Source organism: Diadema antillarum, unplaced genomic scaffold (assembly GCF_040938485.1).
Source record: "Diadema antillarum isolate AM-2024a unplaced genomic scaffold, OU_Dant_1.0 seq00000563_RagTag, whole genome shotgun sequence".
In the NCBI taxonomy this organism is placed as follows: Eukaryota; Metazoa; Echinodermata; class Echinoidea; order Diadematoida; family Diadematidae; genus Diadema; species Diadema antillarum.
This window is the reverse complement of record NW_027271502.1, coordinates 2254207-2266422: the sequence shown is the minus strand read 5'-3', so window position 1 is coordinate 2266422 and position 12216 is coordinate 2254207. Positions and strand designations below refer to the sequence as shown.

Genomic DNA, 12216 nt, shown 5'->3' with positions numbered 1-12216 from the left:
GACGGGTTGACAAGCCAAGAACAGGGCCTGAGCATCAATGCATTTAATTCGGCTGCGTCGCTTGGTGCATTCCCCGTAGACACCGCTGGCCGTCACTCAAAAAGGAAAAGGAACCGAGAAGCTGTAAGTTTGCAGAATTTGGTATTATTACTCAATTTAGCACCCGGTAGGAAAGAAACCCTTTTTTTTTAATCGATTAGAATAGTAATAAAGAAATGTTAATGTTAAAGAGTATAAAGCAAATACACCACGTGAGGCTCTTGAAATATAGCTTGAAATGATGTTTGTTTTTATGTACGTAATGAGCCAAAATATTTAAGCCAGAAGGAGAACTGGTTTGGTAGCGAGAGGGTTAGGTTATTTGTATTACGTCAAAAATGAGATCACTTGAGTGAAAGAAATGGCAATTAGATTTTAATCCTGAACGATGAGTTTTGTTGCTGGTGTAATTGCTACGACATTTTTTTTGATAATTGTAATAATTATGATATTAGTAATATTATTGATTTGTGTTGATACACATATCTACGCCACGGACGATATGTATGAGGATCGATAAAGCGTAGCTGTGAATCGATTCAGACACAGAAATTAATGTTAAGAGAAAGTATGTTTTTTTGTGCAATTCGGATATGAATGTTGGAACGACGATAGATACAGTATAAAGACTGTCACAGAATTTGCCCGATTTCCATCCTTATATATGGAAATAAACGGAACAAAGAAATTTTCATAACCTCTGAGAACTGTTGGCAGGCTGTAACTCATACAAGACGAAACGGAGGAAACAATGTGCATTCAGTTAACTCAAATATTTTAATTGTCTATAACTGACTATTGGTTTTACAGCAAATTATAAAAAGAGAAAAAAACGAACATAAACTATTCCTGCTCAGTGGCTTTCTGGCTCTTAGGACATTTATTATGTTTAACTCAGATTGGATTCATTTCACCTCGAATGGCTGTCACGGGTGTACGTTGCGTGACGACGGCTTATGACGACGATGTATGACGATGACAATGCAGGTTGATGACGACGTCGGTCGACGACGGGGCCCCGTTACGCTGGTGCTGGTATAGACGGTCGCGTGGTCTGTCGTAGCAACTCTTCGCGATTGCCGTTCGCGTGGTCGCTCTCCCGACGGACGTCTTAGCGGTGTCTCCTCAGCATCCAGGAATGAAGTCCGGTCGACAGTCTATGCTCCCTTACTGCCTCGGAGCTGGTCGACAGTCAACGACGCCTTTATGCACCTGCCTCTTGCAGTGTCAGTGGGCCCTTGACCCTTCGGGAAACCCGGAAACCCTTCAAATATTAAAATATTCAGATCACTTACAGCCAGAGCACTTGAGCACATTCATATTATCCTAATCAACGTTCAAATTACCTCATTATAAATATACAAATGTATCTCAGCTCATGCAACCATAAATAACAACCATTCTATATTCTATATCACATATTAACTTGAGCGTTTAACAATAACCATTGTATCTACATCACATATTAACTGAAACCTTTATCACAATTCACTCTCAATTCGGATATCCATTACACAAACGAATTATGCCAATTGAATACATAAACATTTCAGAATTAATGCACTTACCACTATCTGTGGGTATCTCTAGTTAATACTGACTGGGGTGGCGGCCCCTGTCACCGTTACCGAGTGGCCATTCTCATACCATGTGTCACGGAGACAGCACCACAGCGTGATGTCCCCTTCAAGGCCTGATGTCATACTGCCGCTCCTTGCCACACATAGCACTACCGTGGCTCTACCGAGAGCGGTCTGGAATGTCTTCCATTGACATGTTAAAAAGTTTGCATCAATTTGCATGCTTAAGTACCTATTTACAAATTCCATGCAAATTGACCTCAGTGGAGGAGAGCGTCTGTCACTCCACTCGTGACAAATAACCCCCCATTTAAGATGACAGTCGCTCTGAAACAATAGCCATTTCTCTAATAAAAATCAAATGTCTGTAGCAGGTAAGTACTTTCTCACCATTACTCTTCTAGATCAAAAGCATTATACTCCTTATAACAATTCACTGCTTCATAACTTCACTTGTCGTGATACATGACACACTACTGTTCCAAATATCTGCTGCTGTCCATGGAGACAGTTTATATGGGTATTCTATCGAACCAACAAACTCCACAGTATACTATACAATCTGATTTACTCAGTCAATTGGATAACATATAAACTTCATCATATCTCTTTTAACACTCTTTTGCATTATTATACCAGCCACAGTTCAATAATAAAATTACTTTTTTTTTCCGCACAATACAAAATTGACACTTTCGGCACAATTTCAACAGACTCTTCTTGTTGGCCAGTATAACATTGGAGAATATTATGATACCTGTGCTAATCGCATATTATGTGCATTAGCTGTTGGTACAAAATAAATTGTAATGTGCAAAACCTTCTTATGCACGGTATTATACCGGGGTGTCTGATTCAGAGCAGTCAAGTAATTTCAGAGATGTATGAGTCAACTGTATATCTTACCTCATACTCAGCATACATAATGTGTGTAATACTACAGTTTGTATAGCTTTCCAATATACCTCCTAACATACAGTGTATATAACAGTAACAATAAATTCATTGCAAAATTACGTTGTGATTAAACTCACATATAGTAGAGATAACATGGGCTGTTTACTCCTCTACTTCTACTCAGTAGGGCATCTACTGAGGTAATCAGCCCCAACATTCTCTGAGCCCTTGATTACCTGTACACGATACTGATATGCCTGCAGTGCAAGCGCCCAGCGCATGACTCTTGGATTTTGCATTCGCGCGTGTGTTAGATGAGCAAGCGGGTAGTGGTCAGTTTGCAGCTGGAATGCTCGGCCATACAAAAAGTAAGAGAACTTTCTGACCGCCCACGCAAGAGCTAGACACTCGCGCTCTACGATTGGGTACACGCGCTCGCGTTTCAGCAGTTTTCGAGAAGCGTAGCTGATGGGGAAGTATTTCCCCTCGCTTTCCTGCATCAGCACAGCGCCGAGTCCCACATCGGATGCATCGGTCCGTAGAACGAACTCCTTGTCGTCATCGGGTAGTCTTAGAATTGGGAAGTCGACTAGTCTGTCTCGTAGTGTACAGAATGCTTGCTCATGAGATTCGTCCCATCTTATCTTGTCAGGCTCATTCTTCTTCGTCGCGTCTGTGAGGGGAGCGGCGATCGTGGACATGTTTGGAATAAACTTCCGATAATATCCCACGAGCCCCAAGAATGCTCTCACCTCCTTCTTGGTTGTCGGTCGCGTTGTCGCCATCACCTTCTGGATCTGTTCTGGGGTAGGTTTCATCTTTCCTTGTCCTACGATGTGTCCCAAGAACTCCACGGACTTACACGCGACATGACATTTTGTCGGTCTCGCTGTAAGGTGAGCCTGTCGTAGTCGGAGGCAGACTTGTCGGATGTCATTCAGGTGCTCCTGCCATGAGGAACTGTAGATCAGAATGTCGTCGATGTAATGGACGACATGGGGCAGGCCTTCCAGCAGAGCTCTCATCATCCGAGTGAACACTGCTGGGGCATTTACTAGCCCGAATGGTAGTACCTTGAACTCGTACTGGCCGTCTGGCGTGACAAACGCGGTCTTCTTCCGGTCTTCTTCGACCACGGGTATCTGCCAATAGCCTTTGGCCAAATCGATCTTGGTGAAGAACTTTGCATTTCCTATCTCTGCCATCAGTTCTTCGATGTTTGGGATTGGTTCGTTGTCGACAACTGTCTTGGCGTTCAACTTCCTATAGTCGACGCAGAAGCGATTCTTCCCGTCCTTTTTCTTTACAAGGACCACGGGGGATGCGTATGGCGATGTCGACCTTTCGATCACTCCCATCCTCAACATGGTGTTGACCTCCTCTCTGATGGTCTCCTTCAGTGACCGGGGGACTGGGTACGGGCGAGAACGTATCGGCTCGTTCGTTTTCAGTTCGATGGCGTGCTCGATGATGTCGGTCCGTCCTGGGACATCGGTCATGACATCCGAGAACTCCAGCAAGAGGGATTTTACCTCCTTCATCTTCTCCTCGTCTAGCTCGTCACTGCACTTTACGTCATGCACGCTTTCCGACGCTTCGATGGAGGGAAATGAGAGGGGCACCGATCCGTCATCATCTACCTGGTCGTCCACGACACTGACGTAGTTCGCCTCCAGTTGTCCCTGGTTTTCGTTCTCGAGGTCGTCGACTTTCTCGTCTTCTCTCCCAATGTACCGTTTCAGGAGATTGGCGTGGTAGGTCCTTTCCTTACCGTTCACTAGCAATCGGTAATCGTCTCTGGCAATTCGCTGCACGATTTCGAATGGACCTCGCCATTGCATTTGCAGCTTATTCCTCGTCGTCGGTAACAGGAGTAGCACTTTGTCGCCGCACTCGAAGCGTCTCTCCTTCGTCTTCACGTCAAAGTGTTTCTTGTACTTCCTTGATGCTTTGGACAGCTCCTCTTTGGCGAGTTCACACGTCTGTTCGAGTCGGTTTTGGAGATCGATGACGTACTGGTACGTAGTCTTCGTTTCCTCCTCAGGGATCTCCTTAGTCCACAGCTCTTTCAGTACTGTCATGGGTCCTCTCACCACTCGGCCGTACATGAGTTCGAAAGGAGAAAAGCCAAGGCTTTCGTGAGGCACCTCTCGATATGCGAAGAGAAGAGCTGGCAGGAAGCGGTCCCAATCGCTAGGTCGCTCCTGGCACATCCTCCTCAGCATCTGTTTCAACGTGCCGTTGAATCTCTCGCAGGCGCCGTTCGCCATCGGGTGGTATGGTGTCGTGTGAAATTGCTTCACTCCCAGGAGTTGAGCTGCTTCTTTCATCACACCTGAAACGAATTGAGTGCCGTTATCAGAGAGTATCTCATTAGGAATGCCTAACCTCGAGAATACTTCAACTAACGCCTCTGCTACCCGTTCTGCTTCGATTCGTGGTAATGCTACCGCCTCTGGGTATCTAGTAGCAAGATCGATTATCGTCAAGATATATCGATTCCCTCTCTCAGTGATCGGTTCCAGTGGTCCGATCAAATCGACCGCCACTCTACGGAAACATGTATCAATCAAAGGGGGGATGGTCAGGGGTACTTTCCCTATCTTACCCTTTGACGTGGTGCGTTGACATGAATCGCATGATGCACAGTAACGCTTGACATCGGCTTGAATCCCTGGCCAATAGAAGTGGGCAAGAATCCGGTCAGCCGTCTTCTTTGTCTGCAAATGACCTGCTAGAGGGGAGTCGTGAGCTAGTCGGAGCACTTCACTGCGATACGGCTGGGGCACCACTAGCTGCGTGAATGTCTTTCCTCTCTCGACGTAGGGAGACCTGTATTCACGGAAGAGAAGATTGTCACGACAAAAATATCTGACCTCACTTCCTTTCCCTACAGCCTTAGCCTCACCTTTCTCCGCCAACTTTCGAAGTTTCTCCAGCGTAGCGTCTCGTGCCTGCTCTCTGATCATCTCCTCCCTGGTTGCAGTGATCGTCGGCTGGTCTGCTGATCCTAGTCTCTTCCAGGGCCGTTCCTTCGATTTCCTCATGCCTCTTGTCTCTACTGCTGCACTTTCGTTGGTTGTAGGTAGGGGTGTCGGTGACTGCTTCACACTCTCGTCAGTGTGGGGACGATCACGACTGTCGGAGGTCGTTGCGATGCCGTTCTGCGTTGTCCCTTTCGAAGACTCTGCTTCCGCGGACTCTGCCTCTGAACCGGAGGTCGTCATCTCGTCAGCTGACGGCTTCTCCCTAGCATCCTCTCCGCTCCATCCGATGTCCTCGTCACCAGGCTGCCTAGCACCACTAACATTACCTATGATTAGATCGTAGATAGGATTCGTCATACATAAAGCATGTGTTGTTCCAACAAAGTATGGTGAATCGATTTCAACTTTTGCTAGAGGCACTTTTCTCACAGTACCATCTATGAGCACACAAGTTTGAATCTCACCAGTCAGCTGTGATTCCTCTATCAGTTGACGTTTCACCACTACGGTGTTGCAACCAGTGTCTCTCAGCACCTTAACTCTTTTACCATTTAACATACCTTCACATGTCGGCATGTCTGTGCCTACGTTACACCCACCACTAAGAAGGGGTAACTCGTGACCACACATCAGTTTGACAGAAGGTGTGCCACTAACATTCCCTCTCTCGTGAGCATCATGAGTAGGGCATACTCCTACCACACATGTTGCCCCCGTCTGTTTTGACTTTGGCACATACTGCTTGTTAGTAACTTTCGACTGGTCAGTTTTACGGTCTGGACACTTAGAAGCAAAATGTCCTTGCTTACCACAGACAAAGCAACCCTGGTTGTCACGTGACGTAGTGCCCCCTTTCTTTGCTTGGCTTGCTTCGTTGCCCTGGTTACGAGACTTATTATCGTCGCGTGCGCGTTTACCGGAGCCGCCATGCCCGTGTGCGTCCCGATACCGATCTGCGATATCTGCCATCTCCTTCACCGATCGTGGGTTTCTCTCACGAATGAAAACAGATAATCCACGATCACAACATTCGAGCAGCTGTTCACGCACCGTTAGCTCTAGTAGCCCTTCATAGGACTTACATGTACCCGACATCTCTACCCATCTAGTAGCATATCCGGTTATGCGCGTTGCAAATTGCCTAAATGATTCGCCCATTTTCTGCCGCGCCTCTCGAAAACGTTTGCGGAAGCCTTCTTCAGTTAGCGCAAACTGCCGCAAGAGTGTATCTTTCAGACTTTCATAGTCGTCGGCTTCATTTGCCGGTAAGAGAGAATAAACTTCTAAAGCGCGACCGGTCAAAAGGTTCCCCAATGCAGGAGCCCAGCATTCCTCTGGCCACTGACTTTGTTTTGCATATCTCTCAAAGCGCAACAGATAAGCGTCCAAATCGTCAGAGTCGGCGCGAAACGCCGGCAAGCTTGGTAAGCTACTCCTTACACTATTTGTTCCCTTCACATTGACACTCCTATATTGAGCTATTTCTAACTCAATCCTCTTTTGCTTGGTTATTTCTTCCCTCTGTACTTGTCTTTCATCTCTTTCTAACTTTTCATCTCGTCTCTTTTCTTCGAGATACTTGTCTCTTTCAGTGCGGGCAAACTCCACTAGTTCTGCACCTTGCAGTCCACAATCTTTACCTAACTGTACGTACTTCTCTAATTCCATTGTGATATCTTATTCACACAACATGAGGTTACATAAATCACGTCTCAAATTCTTGTATGAATAAACCTTGCCAAGTTCTCTCCAGCGGACGAGCCCCCAATTGTCACAGAATTTGCCCGATTTCCATCCTTATATATGGAAATAAACGGAACAAAGAAATTTTCATAACCTCTGAGAACTGTTGGCAGGCTGTAACTCATACAAGACGAAACGGAGGAAACAATGTGCATTCAGTTAACTCAAATATTTTAATTGTCTATAACTGACTATTGGTTTTACAGCAAATTATAAAAAGAGAAAAAAACGAACATAAACTATTCCTGCTCAGTGGCTTTCTGGCTCTTAGGACATTTATTATGTTTAACTCAGATTGGATTCATTTCACCTCGAATGGCTGTCACGGGTGTACGTTGCGTGACGACGGCTTATGACGACGATGTATGACGATGACAATGCAGGTTGATGACGACGTCGGTCGACGACGGGGCCCCGTTACGCTGGTGCTGGTATAGACGGTCGCGTGGTCTGTCGTAGCAACTCTTCGCGATTGCCGTTCGCGTGGTCGCTCTCCCGACGGACGTCTTAGCGGTGTCTCCTCAGCATCCAGGAATGAAGTCCGGTCGACAGTCTATGCTCCCTTACTGCCTCGGAGCTGGTCGACAGTCAACGACGCCTTTATGCACCTGCCTCTTGCAGTGTCAGTGGGCCCTTGACCCTTCGGGAAACCCGGAAACCCTTCAAATATTAAAATATTCAGATCACTTACAGCCAGAGCACTTGAGCACATTCATATTATCCTAATCAACGTTCAAATTACCTCATTATAAATATACAAATGTATCTCAGCTCATGCAACCATAAATAACAACCATTCTATATTCTATATCACATATTAACTTGAGCGTTTAACAATAACCATTGTATCTACATCACATATTAACTGAAACCTTTATCACAATTCACTCTCAATTCGGATATCCATTACACAAACGAATTATGCCAATTGAATACATAAACATTTCAGAATTAATGCACTTACCACTATCTGTGGGTATCTCTAGTTAATACTGACTGGGGTGGCGGCCCCTGTCACCGTTACCGAGTGGCCATTCTCATACCATGTGTCACGGAGACAGCACCACAGCGTGATGTCCCCTTCAAGGCCTGATGTCATACTGCCGCTCCTTGCCACACATAGCACTACCGTGGCTCTACCGAGAGCGGTCTGGAATGTCTTCCATTGACATGTTAAAAAGTTTGCATCAATTTGCATGCTTAAGTACCTATTTACAAATTCCATGCAAATTGACCTCAGTGGAGGAGAGCGTCTGTCACTCCACTCGTGACAAAGACCATATATGCGAAGTTAGTAAAAGCAGCTAGAAAAGAGTGAGCTTTTACGGGAGAGATTTGTATTGCTTGGGAGATGAATTCTATCGCTGGATAGTGATAACTGTCCCATTAATGGTGTGAATTTTTATCTACTCGCAGAGGTTCATTAAAACGAGTATTTCTGTGTTTATGTATTTCATTCTATGGCAATTGATTGCAACAGAACCGAAATGTGCCATAAACTTTTATATTTTTTTGTAAGAAAGGTCAAAATGAACAGGAAAGAAGAAAGTTAATGTGATAATAAGCTGAGGATGTTCGGATATATTTGTACCTTAACACAGTCCTGCAATGGTGAGCACAAATGTTGTACAATGTATTATAGGAGTTGAGGATTAATAGTCGGGTAGAAATGTATTTTGACAAGGGATTGTTGTTATATTCATAGCCGTCCGTATCCAGGCACGGAGTATCCGGACTTGTCCGAGGACGTATCCGGAGTCGGATACTGCCCAGTCTTTGAGTCTTCGAGTAATCCCACGCCCCGCTGTGGACAGAACCAGGCAGACACACGCGAACCGGACAATACCCACGCCAATCGACCGTGTGTATCCGGCCACGCCGTGCTGTCACACCCGTATACACTTCACGCCGCGACGGACTGCAGGGACAGGCGTCAGCCACCTCGCGTGAACCGCGTATCCGACGCCAGGATCCGGCTTCGCATGAGCAACCCTGTGCAGGCATCGCGCGGTTATCGACAACGGGAAAGTGCCATGGATAATGTAGGGACTTGATTCATAGGGGGGTTTTCATACGTAGAAATGCATATAGGGACTTAGCAGAAAGGAGGATAATATAACAATTTGTTTATATACAAAAAAAAATTTGTTTTGTATTTTTCTTCCTTTTTCTTCCTTTTCGTACTTTGGTTGAATAAAAGAGTCGCATGACCCACTTGAGTTGAAACGATAATTCACTGTATTCGGTTTATTATTATGGCGGTCGTCTTCTGAGAAACCCTTTGACAGTGATAAAGAGGCTTAAAGGAGAGTGGAATGATAAAGAAAACACAAGATGGTCTGCAAGGGAGCATAGGAGGGAATGGTAAGGTAACCCTTTCTGGGCCGGAGATTTTGGATAGTGTTTACAGTGTCCCTGGGTTTCCTTTGAATGATTATACAGCACCCACTGCATGCTATATAAGGATCTAAGGAACCAACACTAGCTGTTGAATGGAAACTTGGTGGTCTAGTGGAGAAGATGCCTCCTATCTGGTGATGTGGAGGTCATTGGTTCAAATCCTGCTCGAGTATATATATACTCATGACTTCTTTTGTCATGGCTACTACCATGCTACACTGAGTAACTCAGTGCTTTTTATGTCAATGTTGGGCAATTTGTAAATCATTAAAAAAAAACAGATGCAATGCAGCTCCCCCAAAACACACACACAACAATGGAACCGAAAGAACAAGAAGGCCTTTCAAAGAAATTCATGAAATGAAAAACAAAATCAGACACACAAGTCGACAAGCCAGTTATGACAGATCTTACTGGTTCGTTGATTACATTTTCCATGCTCATGCATATGTGCATGCTGACTCTGCTGCTCAACCTAATAAAATGCAAACTTTCTATTTCAAGGCAGGAGGAAAGAGATTTTTACTTCAGTCATATTCAAGTATATCTCAAAGCACACATCTTCATTTTTTTTCGTGTTATTCTTAGCTATGCAATACATCCTATTAAAGCAAGATCACTCATTAAAAGAAAAATATACATAATTTTCATATCTCGCAAACGAGAAATGTTCAGAATATAATTTCGGAGGAGTTATACAATACTCCAGTGCTGAGGACTACTGCACAAATACTCCAGTACTGAGAATAACTGCACAACTATTACATGGAATTGGAACAACTCAAGTGACCTAGATTGATCTTCCTCAATTTGCCAATATTCGCAAATCCTTCAAACCTGCTACTACACTACTTCAGACCATTTCCCACTCGATATACTCGAACTAGACTCAGAGAGAGATCGAGAGAAAAAGAGAGAGTTGCATTGATCCCTGATACTGCTCTTATTTTTATTCCAAATGTATTCAAGGTTTTCATCTCATGGAGTGCAGATTACATCAGCGCAGAATATATTTGCCAAATAAATGAACTTGACTGAACAGAGTGCTGCTCATTCCAGAAAGAGAGAGGGAATTTCAGTATGGGCAATTGCCTGGAAAGAAATCTTCAATCGCGCTCGCTGAAATACAATGTATCCCTATCAACAGACTTGGCTCGGCAACTGCAGAGCAACAGTAGGGGGGGGGGTAGAAAATAGGCAAGGAAGGGATAGGGAAAAAGATATGCAGACGTGGACTTGATAATGGCATACAATTATGCATAACAAAAGTATAAGTACAAGATATGAGAGAAGAAGCCGGTAGCAAAAAGCACAAACATTTTAACAGGCGACTTTGATATATGCAAACCTTGAAAGGACAGGAATAGGAAAAAGAAGATGACTCAAATACTTAATGCAAAAAGGGCAGATTACAGAGTTCGAGAATATAGGATATGAATATCTTTAAAAATTAAGTGACATAAGAAAGTGAGGGAATGTACAAGCTTGAGAAAAAAGAGAAAATGCAGAGACTACAAAGACTATAAGGAAAATCGCAAAACATTTCTAACAGAAAGAAAAAAAGTATAGAGGGTAGGGATTGAGACCAAGAAAATAGAGAAAATGGAGTGGAGAAACACACTGGGCTAGATGGAAAGTAACAAATGGCAGAAATATGACTGATTGCTCAGAAAGAGAGAGATAGAAAGAGAGAGATAGAGAGGGAGAGAGAAAATGAAAGAGATACAAAGAAAGAGAAAGGAGAGAGGATAAAAGAGAGAGGGAGAGAGAGATATCAGAGGGGAGAGAGTACAGTACTCGCATTGTAACAAAGCTTGATAGCACTTGCATTCTGACTTGTACGCATCACCTTCAGTTGGGTGTGTGTGTGTACAATACAGTGTATGCCTATAACTGTTTGTGTACACCCATGGAGGTATCACACACCTTAATAGCACAGTGCAGGGCCAGGTTGCAATTCAATTTTGGGTCTGTGTATAACGCCAATGTTCCCTCGGGGTCTCACACCTTTCGGTCACCCTGCCTAGCTGTCAACCGTCCAAATTTGTCCTTTAACCCATTGAGGACGAGTCCCGAGTATACTTGAGCAGGTGTCTATAAGACATGTGTATTGTAGCAAAATCAGTCTGTCCTCAATGGATATAACCCACCCAAGCCCAGGGCTGGCAATAATACATGAGTCTGTAGTTCCACTTTGTGCATAAGCAGAAAAAGGTCATTTGTACCAACAGGCATTTGGGTTTATGAATTCACTGAGATGATTAAGCATCTGTGATGTGATGATTATTCATGTATATAAATGGTATGTACCTACAAATACTGTATCAAAACAAAAAGGTTCTTAATGCATTCAACACAAAACAATGAAATGATGCCTGCTGAAATTTCAGTTTGCCAGGCCATTCTGGTTACCTAGTCTACAAGTACGCAAGCTCATTCTTTGCGCATGAAGTCCATGAACTGCTCTGGCAAACTTATAAATGCATTATCCCACTTTGAAAATGAGTGAAGTGCCTAACCTACTGAGAAAACAAGAAAAGGTCCTTTGTACCAATGTGTACATGAGTTAA

General features: G+C 44.2%; 2 protein-coding genes across 2 annotated transcripts in view; both read right to left on the bottom strand.

The window, feature by feature from the left end:
- LOC139735107 (potassium channel subfamily T member 2-like) overlaps positions 1-12216 on the bottom strand; it is a 268472-nt gene that overhangs the window by 212476 nt on the left and 43780 nt on the right. The gene's annotated exons all lie outside the window — the stretch shown is intronic.
- On the bottom strand, positions 2693-7171 carry LOC139735082 (uncharacterized). The gene has a single exon (XM_071645855.1). The coding sequence runs from the start codon at positions 7169-7171 to the stop codon at positions 2693-2695; it is 4479 nt and encodes a 1492-aa protein (XP_071501956.1).